We start from the raw sequence: 17,500 nt of genomic DNA, 5'->3' as shown, positions 1-17,500 counted from the left end.
GCAGGAAAGACACGGATGAGCCGGTGGTTATACCTGCACTCCTGAATGTAGAAGATGGCTGTGGAGAACTCATTGTTCCTCAGGCTCTCCAGGATGGCCTGCACCGCCGCCTCAGACGAGCTGAAGGAGGGATCTGTGGATGTGTTTTTGTCTTGCACTGCACGCTCTCCTGCAACCAAAGCTGCTGCTGCTTGCAGTTTGTTCTTTAGCTCATTCAGTTCCTTAGACATGTTTACCAGCTAGAAATGAAAATAACAACAAGATCTTGAGGCTTGGATTTCATTGTCATTACACTAAACTCATATATGCATAGGAACTTAGAGCTTATAGAATTAAGCTGAATGGGTTGATATTCATTCATTCATTCATTCATTCATTCATTTTCTACCGCTTATCGAACTTCTCGGGTCACGGGGAGCCTGTGCCTATCTCAGGCGTCATCGGGCATCAAGGCAGGATACACCCTGGATGGAGTGCCAACCCATCACAGGGCACACACACACACTCTCATTCACTCACACACACACACACTACGGACAATTTTCCAGAGATGCCAATCAACCTACCATGCATGTCTTTGGACCAGGGGAGGAAACCGGAGTACCCGGAGGAAACTCCCGAGGCACGGGAAGAACATGCAAACTCCACACACACAAGGTGGAGGTGGGAATCGAACTCCCAACCCTGGAGGTGTGAGGCAAACATGCTAACCACTAAGCCACCGTGCCCCTTGGGTTAATATTTGAAAATCAAATGTACTATATGCTACGAATGCAAAACAAGATCTGAACAATATACTGCTTAAAAAAAAGTGCACATATTAAGGTTTCTGCATCAGTAGGAATTTCTTAGAAGGAAGCTAATGTAGGCAAAGCTGTAAATTTATCGTAATGATTGGCAATGACACGTCATTCTATGAAGACAAGTGTAGACAAAGCATGCCAGAAAATGAATAGACACAAGGATCCTTGCGGAATGCAAGCTCGAGTCATGAGCCATGCCCTGATATAATTGTGCATGTTCATTCATGAAGGTCGTACCTCTGGGACCGAGCTGATAGCGTAGACTTCACTGATCAGTTTACAGTAAGACTGAAAAAGCAGGAGCAGTTGAAAGTGGAGTTTGTACAGTCTTTGACACAGCTCCAGTTGCTAGAATGAAAGAAAAGACATTTGATCAGTGCTGGCTTCATTTACTACAATATTAATATTTTAAAAGCAAAACCAAATAGTGCTTTTATTTATTTATTTATTTATTTATTTATTTTAGTACAACAAACCTTTGATTAGTCATACATATACAGGGATATACGGTAACGATAATAAAATAACAACGACATATTAAGGTTGATAATCCATAGGGATTAGGGTGTAGAAAGGTTTTCTGAAACTTACTGCAAGGGTTTCCATTTGCTTACAAAGCAGGTCGTTTACAGGGGGAAAAGGTAAGAGGTGAGGAAAGAGAAAGTTTAGCAGATCCAAAAAAAAAAACAAAAAAAAAAAACATGCAGCCCGCCAGACCGGTCAGGACGAAGCAGAAGCTTGATTTGATTGACACATGCATGGCAATGAGAAGGACAGAGCCGACGGATGGCGAAACAGAGATGAAATATGAGGCAACTCTGCAGCTCTCTTATTTCAAGCCAAGCACAGAAGCAGCACCGCCCTCTCTCACGGACACCCTGCTGGGATGGCGAGACCTTTTACAGACGCTTTATACTTCTGTGCTAAAGTGTATTTGCCTCATTATCCAAACACAGAGTGGGTTTATGGGTAAATCTGGTGCACTGTTAGACTGATAAGTAGTCTGATGTGCGGCTGTGCACTAGCCAAAATGATATTAGCAATACAATACAAACCACATGTTGTTCTAATGTAGTGTTATACTGTGTAATAAGCACGGAAACATCCGGATATATAAATATACTGTATAAAATATCTCTTAATTGTGATGTACATAGGAGACTAGCTAACACTTTGACACAGCTAGCTAACATGCTAACATGTTTCAGAGACCTTATTCAGTGGACGGGGATTGTTATAGCTTCTCTTTTCATGTGCGATATCCATATTCGCTTCGGAGACGACTGTCACTCAGATAAGGACGAGTTTTCTAAAGTTCCCTGGTTCCTCTCACGGCGAAGTCCTCTCGTAGGCCATCACTTCCTCTGGCTTTCTCAGTAGGGATAAATCTACAGTAAATTGAATCTTGTATGCTTTGTGACAACGTCCATTGTTGAGAGGACTATATAAATATTATTTTGTGGAATTCTATTCAAATTGCATCTTTTACCTGAGGTGAAAACTGTAAAAATAAATAAATAAATAAATAAATAAATAAATACATAAATATTTTTTTTAAAAATTCCCTAAATATCTATAGTATATGTCTTTTGGCGTCAAAGTGGGGAAGGAAATATTTGATTATTTCCTTGTTTTTTGTTTTTTTTTGGACAGAACATGGCAGATTCCTACTCGATCACTTCTACATGCTCTTCTGCCCAGCAGAGTTTAAAAAAAAAAAATTCCGAGACGTGAGAGAGGGGTTTTGTTTGAATAATATGCCAAACATCCAAAGCTGCTCTGGGAACAGGCTTAAAGCTCAAGAGTCAGAGGACAAGACAGTGATTTCACTCACAGAGCTACGGCAGAACAACCGACAGGCAGGAAATGTGAGAGAGAGATCGAAACGGAAGCTGAAATTAACCTGGTCACATAACGAGTAACATCTATACAGACTGGTGAGAAATAGGTAGCGTGTCTCACATTTGAGCAGCTACAGTATATAACACATTTATATTACTCACTTGTTACCATGGAAACAAAGGGTTCTACATTAGTACCGAACAGTAATCAATGGCAAACGTACAACATGAAATTAAACAACGTCATGACATCAGCAGTGGGCAGCAGGCAAGTCCATATATTTACTACAGTCTGTCACATTATGAGATTATTTTTGCTGACGATTCTGAAGTACACACTGAAGTGAGTTTATACCTTCTCTTCAATTTCGGAATTCTGGTACGTGATAATCCCGTCTCCTGAACCTTTCGGAAAAGTAGCCTTGCAGTTCCGCAGCCACTGAAAGAAATAAAAGCCACACGTGAGGTGATGAACAGAGATTTGAAATGACGCACCGAGAGAGGAAAAGCTGGGAGACGTACTGAGACGGCCGCTTCCTTCCTGTTGTTGTAGGTGTCCAGGTATTCCTGGAGCTCCAACACACTGAACTTCATTTTCTCCAGCACACCATAGGAGACAATCTGAAAAGGTTAAAAGGTTGTAGAGAAAAATAAATGTTTAAAAAAAAAAAAAAAAAATCGACAAATCACATAATTAACGGTTTTTGCAAGTGGCAATAAAATTTGGATGAAATAAAAAAAAAATGAAAAGTAGAAAATATAGAAATAAAAAAATAAATAAAGAGATTTATTTTTTTGTTTGTTTTTTTGTTCGTTCGTTCGTTCATTTTAAAATCAATTGTTGATTTCACTACCTTCAGGATTTTCACTGACTTTTTTGTGACTATTGAGGCCAAAAATGTACGTTTTTTTTTTTCAAAAGTTTTTCATAAGTAACGAGTTTTTTGTGCTTCTAGCAATGATGGAACATATTATAAGTAATGACCTGCTACGAGAGCTGTACTCATGTTCACATGTGAATGACAGAGGGTTCGGGCTGAATGTTTGTTCTGATGACATCACATGTGGTCTGTGGTCATTTTATATCACTGCTGTAAAAACATTGGAAGCTCCTTTGAATATCGTGATAGTTGCTTGATTTTGCTGGAGGGACAAAGACTGGATTCTGCTGAGAGGAACAATAGATGTTGCACTCTGCAGTTCCTCTGTAACACGTATCTGTGTGTTACTGACTACAGGAGATGGTGACAGGGCATTAGTTTAATGTTGCTACAGCGTAAGTGACAACAGGAATACATGCGTTGTTAACATCTTTCTTTCTTTCTTTCTTTCTTTCTTTCTTTCTTTCTTTCTTTCGTTCTTTCTTTCTTTCTTTCTTTCTTTCTTTAAAGAATGACACTTTGTGCTCTTTCTTTCTTTCTTTCTTTCTTTCTTTCTTTCTTTCTTTCTTTCTTTAAAGAATGACACTTTGTTCCTTTCTTTCTTTCTTTCTTTCTTTCTTTCTTTCTTTCTTTCTTTCTTTCTTTCTTTCTTTCTTTCTTTCTTTCTCTTACTTTCTTTCTTTCTTTTTTCGTTTCTTTTTTTTTCTTTAAAGAATGACACTTTGTGCTCTTTCTTTCTTTCTTTCTTTCTTTCTTTCTTTCTTTCTTTCTTTCTTTCTTTCTTTCCATTTTTCTTTAAAGAATGACACTTTGTGCTCTTTCTTTCTTTTTTCTTTTCTTTTCTTTCTTTTCTTTCTTTCTTTCTTTCTTTCTTTCTTTCTTTCTTTCTTTCTTTCTTTCTTTCTTTCTTTCTTTCATTCTTTCTTTTTTCTTTAAAGAATGACACTTTGTGCTCTTTCTTTCTTTCTTTCTTTCTTTCTTTCTTTCTTTCTTTCTTTCGTTCTTTCGTTCTTTCTTTCTTTAAAGAATGACACTTTGTGCTCTTTCTTTCTTTCTTTCTTTCTTTCTTTCTTTCTTTCTTTCTTTCTTTCTTTCTTTCTTTCTTTCTTTCTTTAAAGAATGACACTTTGTGCTCTTTCTTTCTTTCTTTCTTTCTTTCTTTAAAGAATGACACTTTGTGCTCTTTCTTTCTTTCTTTCTTTCTTTCTTTCTTTCTTTCTTTCTTTCTTTAAAGAATGACACTTTGTGCTCTTTCTTTCTTTCTTTCTTTCTTTCTTTCTTTCTTTCTTTCTTTCTTTCTTTCTTTAAAGAATGACACGTTATGCTCTTTCTTTCTTTGTTTCTTTCTTTGTTTCTTTCTTTCCTTTTTTTTCTTTAAAGAATAACACGTTGTGCTCTTTCTTTCTTTTTTCCTTACTTTCTTTCTTTCTTTCTTTCTTTCTTTCTTTCTTTCTTTCTTTCTTTCTCTTACTTACTTTCTTTCTTTCTTCACTACTTAACAATACTTAAACTTAAAAAATATATATAATCTAATTGAGATCCTGTGTGGTGATTAAAAACACATTGTACATGAAAGAAACCCCTCAAACATCACACAGCTGAGAGAATTCTGCATTGAAGAGTGGAGGAAACTTTCTTCCAGTCGATGTCAGAAACCTGCTAGATGGCTACAAGAAACATCTCACTGAGTTTATTTCAGTCAAAAGGAGGAAACGCTAGCTATCAGAGCACAGGGTGCTTTTTTGTGTTTGTGTGGCTGTAGTACTGTGTGTATAGTCATTGTGTTACTCACTGTGTCAGCATCTAGAAACAGAGTGGGGCATTTAAAGCATGTCGTTAACATCTGCGAAGACCTGACGAACTTCGCTCCTATTCCACGAAGTCCTTCACCGAGGAAGCCAGCAGCGTCACATGTCAAGGCACAGAACTTGGTCTGGACACTCTGGAAGAAAAGATAACTTGATTAACAAACAAGTGATTAGTGATGGAACTCCTGCAAGTAGAAACAAAAGCGACCAGATTTTCCAGGAACATGTTTAAATTCATACTGATTCCAAACCCACATCATAACAGAACAGCGAGTTGTAAATTTCTGCAGCACAGGATCCTCAGAGTAAAGCATATCATACCTGAAAGAGTGAAGAAAAGACATGGAAGGTGTAGACAGCGCAGGAGCCGTCGGTGTCTGCGACTAGCTGGTTAAGGTGGCAGCGCCAAGCCTCCTCGGCATCATCACACACCACCGGCTGGAAGGCAGCCAGGATAGCTGAGAAGAAGGGAGACGGAGGGGGAGAGGAGGAACAAGAGTCATGCAGGAAGTCTTCTCTGTCATCTTCAGCCATCGCTTTAGGACTTTGCTGAATCCCAAAGTGACTGAAAGACAAAGTTTGATTGTGTGTAAATTCCATTGTACATTGCATATACAGATACCTTTACATAAAAAAACTCGATTGAATTAAAATCAAATTTAATTACATTTAATAAAATCGATTGAAATAAAATAAATAATATCAAATATACAGTATTTAAGCTAACTGAAAGACATAATAACACATTTTATACATAAAGGTCATTCAAAGTGCTTTAAATATTATTATTGTTGTTGTTGTTGTTGTTACTACTACTACTACTACTACTAATAATAATAATAACAACAATAACAATAATAATAATAATAATAATAATAATAATAATTAATTAATTAATTAATTAACTAATTAATTAATTAATTGATTGATTGATTGATTAAATAAATAAATAAATAAATAAATAAATAAATAAATAAATAAATAAATAAATAAATAAATTCCTTAAGGAATAGGCTTTACTTATGTTTACCATCAAAGCTAAGGGCTATTTCAGTATATTTCATTGGATTAATCTGATGTGTACTTGTGGATCTCAGAGAGTTCATTAGAGAAAGTATATTAGAAACTCATGAAAATACACAGATCATCTATACCAATATGGACATACCTACATCTCTGAGAGATATATTTAGTATCTCTAGGTATCACACGGTCCTGGAAAGACAACCTGCATTTCATATGCATCATTAAAAAAATGATTGGTCAAACCTGGCTGGACAGCTGGGCACATTTGCTTCTTTTTCCTCCTCGAAAGCATCCAGAGACAACGTCTCAGAGTGTTCAAAGCCACTGGGAAGCTCAGTGATGCAGAGAGAGATCTCATCCTCATGGAGGCTTGTGTCCTCATCCTCTGCTGATAGCTCGGTCTATTAACAAACACAATGAAAAGCTGTAAGTCATCAGAAGCTGGGACAATGCAGCACACTTTGGTCTTTCACTGGAAACTCAATAACAATAAGGGAAAAGTAAACAGTGTGTGCTAGCAGAGTGTAACTGAATTATGCATAGGCAGTCAAGCAAACACTCATGCATGATTATTACGTAAAATATAAATATATATTATATTTCTCGCAAATTTACCCACAATTGACTGTCTAAATGCACATTTTCCTCTATGTGTAATGACACATTATGTAAAGGAAGTCTGTCTCACCCATAATCATATATACAGTACATATTTATGATGTTATACATGTCAGTATCTATGACCAAATCTTTCTCTACAGAATGGTATGTGGTAGGCTTTTGGTTAAGTTGTTATTGGTCCACCGATTAGAAGGTTGTGAGTTTGAATCCCAGGTCCACCAAGCTGCCACTGCTGGGGCCCCTGAGCAAGGCCCTTAACTCTCAGTTGTATTAAATGAAATAAAAATGTCAGTCACTTTGGATAAGAGCATCTGCTAAATGCCATAAATTTAAATGAAATATAATATAAATAAAAATATACATTTTGTAAATATACCTTACATTATTAAGTTACATAACATTCTGTTTTTATTAAGGAATTTCATAGAAAATAGATTTTATGTTTTTTAGAGCCATAATTATAACTAACTAATTGTTAATATAATATAACAATATACTATATATTAGAGGTATATAATCATAACTAATGCTAATTAGCACAACTTTTAATTTTAAGGAAGAAACCGATCTTAGCATAATAACTTTAATCTAAAGTCGACTATTTTCCTATAAAAACAAATCCTAAAGTGCTTTATTTCTCTTATACGACAGCAAATTACCAACAGATTAACTTAACTTAACTTAACTTAACACTTAATTCTTTTAGCTATTTTTAGTTATGCTTAATGTTGGTAGCAACAATCATTCCTTCATTTGAATAAAGATGACAACTAGAGTTGTTACTAAGAATCATGGTAGAAAAATGAAAGCACTAAATCTGGAGACACCTTCCATAAAAGTTACACAAACATCTCCATCATTATATCTCCAAGCAATGTAATAAAAATTGTACAGTTTGGTTTATTAAACAACAACACCTTTCAGTCGTATTGTTCATCTTAGATGGTGTGGTGCTATGCAAGTGAATGAGCGGTTTCTATAGCAACTATATATTAAGAAACGCTCTAATATAAACCTGTGATTTGCCTCGCAGACAGAACCACACTCAGATTTGCTGTTAGCAAAAAAATCGATTGTCCTTCTGAACAATCAGATTCAAAATTCTACAGCACTGTTGTATAATATAATGGGAATAATATATTTGATTTGAACTGTTAGAAAATATATCTTTTATAAGCTATTTTAGGAAAATATTTCTAAGCAATCAATTTTTATAACAAAAGTTTTAGACAACATAGAGGAAAAAAAATTATGGATACACTGACCTTTTTAGACTAAGTTTCTTCTTGTTGAGTTTCATTTTTTTTTTCTTTTCTTTTTTTTTTTTTTTTTTTGGGGTTATTTTTTATTAATGGTCAAATCACAGGAAATTGAGAAAATCGTTGGAAAACTAAGACCCAGCGATCTTGTCTATTATATGAGGCCACAGGCAATGTGTACGCTCGCATCCTTTTTTTGTGGCAAGCTTTATTTGCATGCAGAGGAGATCTGAGCCCAGCTACCTCGGCGAGAAGCCGTACACATTACCGCGGTGGCCAAGTTGCTGCCACCCGAACCAAAAGCAATGTCAGTTAATGCAGCCAGATGAAAACTTAAAGCCATGGAGCTTCTAAAGTGTGCTAGAGTTACAGTAGCTGATTGTCATGCAGCTGTGTCTATATACAGAAATCCCAGATTCTACAGTACCATGGTCTTTAAAAGAAGCAGGGTGTTAATAAACAAGATGTACAGAAGCTAATCATGAAAGTGGAAGACGTTAAACCTCAACCGTGTGCAGAGCTAAAAGCAGAATCTTTTCCGAAACGAGAAAGCAGAATGTGATTTTAATCAGCGGGGTTAGTGAAAAACTCGAGAATGGAGGCGCGGTAGGTGTAGGAGTGACTCGGCCCCCAGAAATCAGCCGTTCTGAAGGCCTTATTCACCCGTGGGGTCGAGTCCTCTGGCGTAGAGGCGTGAAGACCAGGCACTGATGGGGGCAGAGAGAGGGAGGCAACTGGCACAGGTTCCAGTGAGGAAGAACGTGAGTCCATGTGGTTCACCTTCTCAGTGGGGGACATCATGACATTCTGGAAAGAAATACACAGGATCTTACATACAAATGCATGAACAAAATAAACCTTTGATTACATTTATTCTTGCAGACTACAAACAGTTGACAAAGGGGGAAAAAGTTGCTCTACTATGCTGTGGGGGCATTTATTTATTTTGCTGGTACAATTCACTGCAAATCAAGTTCTTCTGCCTGATCCTGTTTATCCTATGATTAAGCTTTTTTATCCTGATGATTGTGGTGTCTTTCAAAATGACTCCACCCCATCTATAAAGGCTGACTCGTATGTTATGGTGTTCACACTCACCACAGCTCAACCTGGCTGAACTTCCTGCTAGGTGGAAGATCCATCAGTAATGAAACATTTTGAAATCCTAGTGAAACTAGTGCTATGCTGAAAACAGAGCAATGAGATTTTGACTCACAAGCTGTGAGGAGGCCAGGATTTGGCTGACAGTAAGAGAATCTTCCTCTGAGGACTCGTCTGAGTCATGGCGAGCGATTGGTCTGAGGCTGGAAGAGCCCCCTGACTGCTGATTCTCATCTTCTTCTAGGATGCGTTGTTCCACACGGTCCAGACTGTCTATAGAGCGCCTCCTTGCCCCCCAGTTAAAACTGTCCACCGTCTCCCCCTGTCACAGAGACACACAGAGCAGAATAGAGACGAGTTTCATCCCTCCGTATACAATACATACTTTTATACACTCTCATGCTTCCAAACACACACGCAGACAGTGTCATGCTTCTTTATACTGTAGATGTACCCTAGATGAATCCTTGTGTGCAGATCAGGCTGTCAAACAACTCTCTCCTGGCATGAAGAGTGAATATCAACAGCCACAAAAAAAAATCACTGATCACATGCACTCATATCTGCTAATTTCCCAAATGCTTGGCCAGGATGAGGAGTGCTTGCTGCTGAAATACTGACGGAACATCTCTTCATGATCAAGCACTAATTTTAGTCATCATTATAATTTAGTACAGAGATGCTCCATGTTACTGACTAATTAGGAGGCTGCTCTTCTTAGATAAGACAAGCTTAGCAATATTAAAGAGTTCAAAAACCATATCAAATCATGCACCAGATCAGTAACACCATGCGAATAACTGCAAGCACACATTAAAAAAAAAAAAAACATTGATAATACGGATGTACGCAATGCTACAGTCCTTACACCGAATACACCTAGAGCTTACCTGTAGCTCCTTCACGGTACAGACATACACAGAAAGAGAGGAAACCATTGAATATAAGATCAGAGACAGATGTTTGTCATGTTGTTTTAAACATTCTAACATCTTACTCAAATTCTGCCAGATGACGATAGTAAAAATGACCGGCAAAGCCGAACCATTAAACACCGTGAGCTTTAACATGCAGTTTATAAAAATATGAACACACAAATATAAACTGTAAATTAAAGCCAATCTTTTTCATCGCATTAACCCCATCCATAGGGAGTTATTATATCTCGTGTGTTTGGTTTGATTTCCAGTATCGAATATGCTAGTAGTGCAGTAGTTGTCTAGTAGCTATAGTTTGAACAAGCTGAATGTCTGCGCCTCTGTTACTCATTTGTATATCTCCAATACCATGAAATACACCATTCATGTATGGTGAACTAAACTTATCTTTGAGATATTGGACTAACAAGAATTTTCTATCTATGGACTGACAGATGGACAGACAAACCAATGGCGAATATTTTAGATAGTCTGTCAGCGATGCGGGGGTAAAACAGACCCAAATGCAGGATAGCATAAAATAAACAGGTTTATTAAATAAAAAAACACGAAACAGGGACGCAGACTAGACAACAGATGACAACGGAGGATTCTGCGCTGCTCAAGGCAACGCGGCTCAACTAGATACTAACAACAATTAACACATGAGGAACAGGTGTGCAGAGGCGGGGAGGACGAGACAAGGGTGGGGCAGACACGTGAACACAGAACATCAACAAAAGGCACATGGCCAAACGTGATGATGAACAGGAAAGAAGCTGCTGAAAAACATTTGACTTTGCTTTGACCTTGACCTCGAAATCCATCAGAATTCACAAACGTTCGACCACTTGAGATATCAAGCTAAAGTCATTCTTGATTGGATAAACAGACACGCTGACAACCTGAAAACAATTCTTTCAACACTTAGTGTGTGAATATGGAGGTACAGTATATACTGTAAGCTCCCAGCAGAAGCTTTCTTGTTAGGATGTAGCTGGAAATAAAAGGCCTCATACCTCTCCATCCTCCAGCTCCACGTCTAAAAAGTCAAAGTCACGGAAGACACGGAACTGCTGTTCAGAGGTTGTGTCGTCCATGTTGTCTGGATCCCGGGTACCTTCCTCTGAGGACACCAGACTGGGCTGGTGATCGATCAGGTCCAGCTCTCCGCAGGACGAGAAGATCACCTGGAAATTTGAAAAGTTTCCTTATAAATCTTATTTTATTGCACTGATTTTTTCTCCTGATTTTATTTCACTTTTACCGACCGAAGGGTTTTTGCTGAGCCCCACTTCCTGTCCACACAATGTCAACACGTTCACCAGTTTCTCTCTCGTTCTCCTCTACAGGATGAGAAGGAAGGAAAGAAAGTTGGGTAAAAATTCATATGAAGCACATATTTAGAATGCAGTGCTCAGAACTCTTCCTAAATTGACAACAATGTCTTATAAGCCATTTTTAACTCTAACAGATCCTTTACAAGGTATCACCGACTTCACAAACCTTTCTCTTGCTCTCTTAACGTATGATTCATCTTCAAAAGAACTCTGTATTTAGAATATTTGCTAGTGTATGCAAGTGTAAGACTGCATGTATAGCAGTTGTGTACCTGAGAACATACAGTATGTACACACCTGAGATGACTGGGGTCGTTTCCAGCTGACTGGCACCAGCACGTGGTTGGTGTTGTTGGAGCCAGAGGAGGTGGAGGAGGTGCTGCGGGTCACGACCACCACTCCTCCAGCCTTCTCATCCCTACCTGGAGAACCGTGCAGCTCGTCATATCGCCGACCAATCAATGGCGTCTGAAACACACACACACACACACACACACACACACACACACACACACACACACACACACACAAATCAATATCACAAAAAATCATATCTATCTATCTATCTATCTATCTATCTATCTATCTATCTATCTATCTATCTATCTATCTATCTATCTATCTATCTATCTATCTATCTATCTATCTATCTATCTGTCTATCTGTCTGTCTGTCTGTCTAACCTGCAGAGCTTTACTTGCATCTCTATCTGAAGGAGGTTAAAACATGTGCCTTTGTTAATTAACACACAATGCACATTTTAGATAAAGATGTATTATTCCTCGTGAAAGGTGTTTTGTTTCTTCTTGCCCATTTGTCCTATCTGGCTTCCCATATTCAAAGGCATCAATGAAACAGCATCTGAAAGGTTGAATCCCGTTCCCTTCTGGTTCTGCTCGTGTGTGCTCAGTAGCTGAGCACAACATACAGTACACACACATCATCTGTATGGACTGCACAGACCTACACTAAATACACACTTGCACGTAATGTACAATATTTCAGTCTGCTGTTTTTGCACAAATCCCATACATTATCTCAGGGACCTGCTGCTAAGAAACTGTGTTCACTTTAGTATTACTGCACGCAATATTGTCTGAACATACAGTATTTACACCGGTCGGTCGGCGCTGTTTCTGTTTATTGTCTTTTGTGTATTGCATTTTTTTGGATTGTCTTGTAACTTTTCATCTGTACTGTCTTTTGTCCTGCACTGTCTTGTCTGTCTTGTTTGTCTTGTCCTGCACTGTTTGCACCAGGTTGCACAGCTGCACTTTATGTGGCTAGGACTAACTTACTAAGTCCTTATCCCGGTCTTTGCTTTATGTAGCACCACAATGCTGGAGAAAAGTTGTCTCATGTGTACTGCGTCAGATATATATGGTTGAAATGACAATAAAAGCTTCTTGACTTGACTTGACTTGACTTGACTTGACTTGACTTGACTTGAGCTTGGCTCAGAATACAAAGATCAAACTCACTGCCAAGACGAATCAAACTCAACAAACCTCTCATTAGGATCCAGCTCCATTAGATTTTCTATTTATTTGCTTTCTATCTGATTCTCTGGCTTCCATGAAGCTGAATAGTCTGTAGTCTGTACAGTATCTGACAGAGAGGTGAGATCTGTTTAAAGCCACTAAATGAGCTGTCTAGAGTTCTTACTTGCTTCGGGGTGTGAGGCACCAAAACCGGACTGACATCATTTCCTGGAATTCATACAGCGCACAAATAGCTCAGTGTTTGGTTCCCACACACCGACCGAACTGGGCTTTCCCACACAGCAGTGCCTTTAATCAACGCTTTACTGCCAGCTTTCTCTTTAAGTGTGAAGCAGAAGTGAAGAAAATACACTTTCCTGACAGCAAAAGCAACAGATAAAGGGCGGAGGAATAAAAACAAGACCCCGCCTCGGAAAGCTTGGTAACACTGGGCAAGCATGCCAGGACTGGGTGGTCTCTTTTTCAGAAAAATCTTCACACAATGTTCTCACAATATACACAGAAAAAAATAGATAATAATCCAGAATAATCCAAAAGAAAAGAAGAGAGGAAAACTCACCTCTGAGATGTCAAAGTGGAAATCGAGTGTCTTCCCGGGCAGTGCTTTAGATACCGTGTCCCACACACGACTCTGGTCCACATGCGAGACGCTGCTGCTGGAAGAAGACGAGGGAAGGACCAGACTAGCAGAACGAGACACAACTAACTTCAGAATGTTCAAAGCTTCCTTCCAATGCACTGTCTGGAATGCACATACACACACACACACACACACACAGACACACACACACACACACGTGTAAATAAAACACCCACAGAACACATGCAGGTATACAAACAGATACAAACATTACACACACACACACACACACACACACACACACACACACACACACACACACACACACACACACAAACAAAATCAGTTCAGACAAAATAAAATAAAACAGAAGCATTTAAGTAGATACAAAGCAACCAGAGAGCCTTCTTACAAGCACCTGGATCTCCCTTCATGTGAGTGTGTGAGTGTGTGTGTGTGTGTGTGTGTGTGTGTGTGTGTGTGTGTGTGTGTGTGTGTGTGTGTGTGTGTGTGTGTAGGCCTCAGTTATGTGGAGGCTGGCCAAGAGGGCAGAGTGTTTACAGAGAGTTGCTGGGTGTGTCTCTGGATTTACTGCCCAAATGCAAGGAAAAGGCTGAGAGATAGGAAGAGATTAGCAAAGCATTCTGGGAAATGAATTAGCAAAACTTTCGATGAAATAAGATACTGGTAGTTTGTCAACTAATGAGAAGTTAATCCCAACACATTATAATCATGAAATTTAAAACACTGCATGAAAAAATACATCAGTTTCAACTGCATTTAAAAGCAAAAAAAAAGAAAAGAAAAAAAGAAACAGACCCAGGTCCACTTAGAAGAGACCAACGACTCTGTTAGATTAGGGTTCAATACAGATGGAGTGGAAAAGAAAACCTTCAATATATCCTCAACATCCTCAGTTATCGTCAGTGTAATGAAAGTCCTCTAAAAATGGATCGGATTTGCATATCAGCCAAGATAGATTTTTTTTATTCTGAGCTACGTGGCTAAATTTGCATCAGGAAAACGAGCTATAAGCTTCCCTTACATGACGATAATTAAAGACGTACACCTCCAACTTATGAGCAGGGCCCGTATTCGTGAAAATCCTTAGTGCAAAGTGTTTCTCCTAGTGACGTAATTCTAAGAAACTTTGTACAATTTTGGTCATTTGCCCTTTAAAATTAAAGAGAAAATCTAAGATTGAGATAAGAATAAATTTTTGTAGCCATATGTCAGACAATGTAAATGTACTGTAGTGACTGAGAGAGGAAGCTCATGGGACTGAAAGAAGGATCTCATCAAACCTGAACAAACTTCTCGATGGTGTTGAGTACATCTGTGTTGAAACTTTTGGCCTGGATGCCACTGAGTTCCATGTGTGTGAGCAGGCTGTAGATAATCTGCAGGAGACTCTGCTGCATGCTAGGAAGGCCTTTCTCCAGTAACTGCCAACACATTGCATCGCACAAGAGTTACGTTATATAATGTCATTACAAATCATGTGTTTATAAAGTAATAATTTCATAAAGATGCTGTTTGAAAGTAGTTTATTGGTACAGATATCATTTCTATATCATACTGCAACGTATAACAATAATAATAATTTTTAAAAAAGTCGGCTAGCTTAACGCGCCTCAGAAGAAGCATGTGATAACCTTCACAATCCTTGACTGCTAGCGGATAGGGGAAATTAGCCATGATTAAATTAGGGAGGAAATTGTGGGAAACAAAAAACAAATAAAGAAAAAAAAAAAAGATTTTTATTTATGTTTTTTTGCTGCCTAAAGAAAAAAAACTTAATTAAACGACAAAAAAATAAATAAACATTAATACATAAATGTTCATTTTATTTTCCAGGTAATTTATAAATAAAATAAATGACTTTTTAAACTGTTAATGTTTAATTCAAATGTTCAAACTGTTTAATCATTTTGATCATTTTACTCATGTTATTGTTGGTGCTTAAATAAAAAATAAATAAATAAAACAAAAAATTGTCAAAAAAATTGTTTTTTTTTAAATTAATACATATTAAAGCTTATTTTTTAAATTAATTTAATTCATTTTAAAATTAATAAAAAGAATGTCTTTATTTTTTAATTATTTAATACATTTTTATCTCCAGGTTAATTCTTTAGAATTGTTTGTTGTTGATGAAATATGTTTATTATCCTATTAAGATAGAATGGAATCCTGAATTAATTGGTAATGAATTATTTTCCTTCATACTTTCTTTTGACCTTTTTAACAGTAAAGATAGTTGTTGGGGGGAAAAAAAATAAAGCCATAAGAAAAGCATTTTTCCAAGGTCGGTGTGTACCTCGGCCATGTAGGTCACCATGCACAGTGTGTTTTCACTGAAGGCTTCATGCAGGTAGCGACACACCACGTTGACCCAGGACATGCAGTCACGTGTGTACGAGTGTGTTTTGTACAGGGTCATCACATGGGCCAGGTTCGACAGCTTTGAGTTCTTCTCATCAAGGCAGATCTGGAAATATAAACAGGCAATTATCAGAGAAAAAACTCAACCCTTTTGGCAAGATCTATGTAACAGTGTTTTGGTTCAGCTGAGCAGACCTGTGCTATCCTTTCAGTCACGTCTTTACAGAACTGAGTGGGACAGTCGAAATGCTGGACCAGGTGAGGAAGGAGACAAAGGATGTTCAAAGGAAAACCTACAGACAGCAAACAGGACGTTTTAGAAACCGATACGAATGATACAAGACTCATACAATCTATACTAGAACAAACATACACAAGTAACAGCTTATGAACAGTCTATGATTAAGGCTGCTTTAACAGAGGTATAACGAACACTGTATTACTGCTAACACTACGTGATAATAAAGGAGCGTTCTTATTGATACTGCGATTAATACTTAAACTACATTACTACTAATTCACTAATAATTCTACTAGAGAAACGTTGTATTACCTTATGCTTATTTAACACGACCTTACTCCATTACTCCTTTATTAAAGAATATAGAATACATTACTTTATGCATAATTAACACGACCTTACCTCTATTACTCATTTATTAAAGCAACATTAATACCAATACCATGTTAATAAGGTGAAATACTACTGATCATACTTTACTAAAGCTGAATTAAAACTAATATGACTTTATTAAAGCTATACCTCTACTCATATTACTAGATTAAACTTGCGTTACTTTATACATCGTTTATTATTTCTAAATTATTTGATTACTAATACCAACGTATTGGTATTAAAGCATCATTTAGTACTAATCCACATTACTAACTCTGAAAAACTAAGAATACTACTTTATTAAAGCTGACGTACTAAATAAATGATATCATTTAGGACAATAACAGCAGTACTAGTAATATGGTTACGTTACTTTACTTTACTACTGTAAATAAACAACATCATTTTTTTCCTCATTTTATTTCTCCGAGTTTATAAGAAAGTATTTATTAAAAAGGTCTAAATCTTCCAAGTTATCAGGCTCACAGCACACCTATAGACTGGGACGTGTCCACTACAGGCAGACGGGAGATGGGAGTGAGCTGGGAGAAAAGCTGCAACGTGAGCTCAGTGGTGGAAGCCGAAGTAAATCCCTTTAGCAGAAGTTGTTGGAGACCAGAGAATCCAATCCACCTCAGCTGGCTCTGGATCTTCTCCAGTTTTTCACGGTACTCTTGCTTCTCCAGAGAGACATGGCCAAGAAGCTTTCCCAGCAACTGCAATGCCATCTGGTACTCAAACTCAAAATCTGACTCCATGAGGGAAACGGCTGCCCAGAAGATGGTGGCAAGAAGGTTACGGGGATGGTTGGCGTTGTCAG

General features: G+C 37.7%; 1 protein-coding gene across 9 annotated transcripts in view; it reads right to left on the bottom strand.

Moving 5' to 3' along the window:
• frya (furry homolog a (Drosophila)) overlaps positions 1-17,500 on the bottom strand; it is a 92,324-nt gene that overhangs the window by 1,475 nt on the left and 73,349 nt on the right. For 5 of the 9 annotated variants that reach the window (XM_047820895.1, XM_047820889.1, XM_047820890.1 and 2 more), the window contains exons 44-62: positions 17,174-17,500; positions 16,260-16,357; positions 16,000-16,170; positions 14,984-15,124; positions 13,659-13,841; positions 11,895-12,065; positions 11,529-11,603; positions 11,277-11,447; positions 10,231-10,239; positions 9,456-9,662; positions 8,903-9,046; positions 6,603-6,760; positions 5,655-5,898; positions 5,318-5,467; positions 3,167-3,265; positions 3,000-3,083; positions 1,395-1,412; positions 1,041-1,151; positions 34-239 (exon numbers count right to left, since the gene is read on the bottom strand). The exon at positions 17,174-17,500 is cut by the window's right edge and continues 287 nt beyond it. In XM_047820895.1, coding sequence (XP_047676851.1) covers positions 34-239; positions 1,041-1,151; positions 1,395-1,412; positions 3,000-3,083; positions 3,167-3,265; positions 5,318-5,467; positions 5,655-5,898; positions 6,603-6,760; positions 8,903-9,046; positions 9,456-9,662; positions 10,231-10,239; positions 11,277-11,447; positions 11,529-11,603; positions 11,895-12,065; positions 13,659-13,841; positions 14,984-15,124; positions 16,000-16,170; positions 16,260-16,357; positions 17,174-17,500 — 2,767 coding nt within the window. The remainder of the gene's footprint in view (positions 1-33; positions 240-1,040; positions 1,152-1,394; positions 1,413-2,999; positions 3,084-3,166; positions 3,266-5,317; positions 5,468-5,654; positions 5,899-6,602; positions 6,761-8,902; positions 9,047-9,455; positions 9,663-10,230; positions 10,240-11,276; positions 11,448-11,528; positions 11,604-11,894; positions 12,066-13,658; positions 13,842-14,983; positions 15,125-15,999; positions 16,171-16,259; positions 16,358-17,173) is intronic. The other 4 variants (XM_047820891.1, XM_047820896.1, XM_047820893.1 and 1 more) reach the window with 3 other exon arrangements.

Source organism: Tachysurus fulvidraco, chromosome 11 (genome assembly GCF_022655615.1).
Source record: "Tachysurus fulvidraco isolate hzauxx_2018 chromosome 11, HZAU_PFXX_2.0, whole genome shotgun sequence".
NCBI lineage: Eukaryota > Metazoa > Chordata > Actinopteri > Siluriformes > Bagridae > Tachysurus > Tachysurus fulvidraco.
This window is presented reverse-complemented; position numbering and strand designations above follow the sequence as displayed.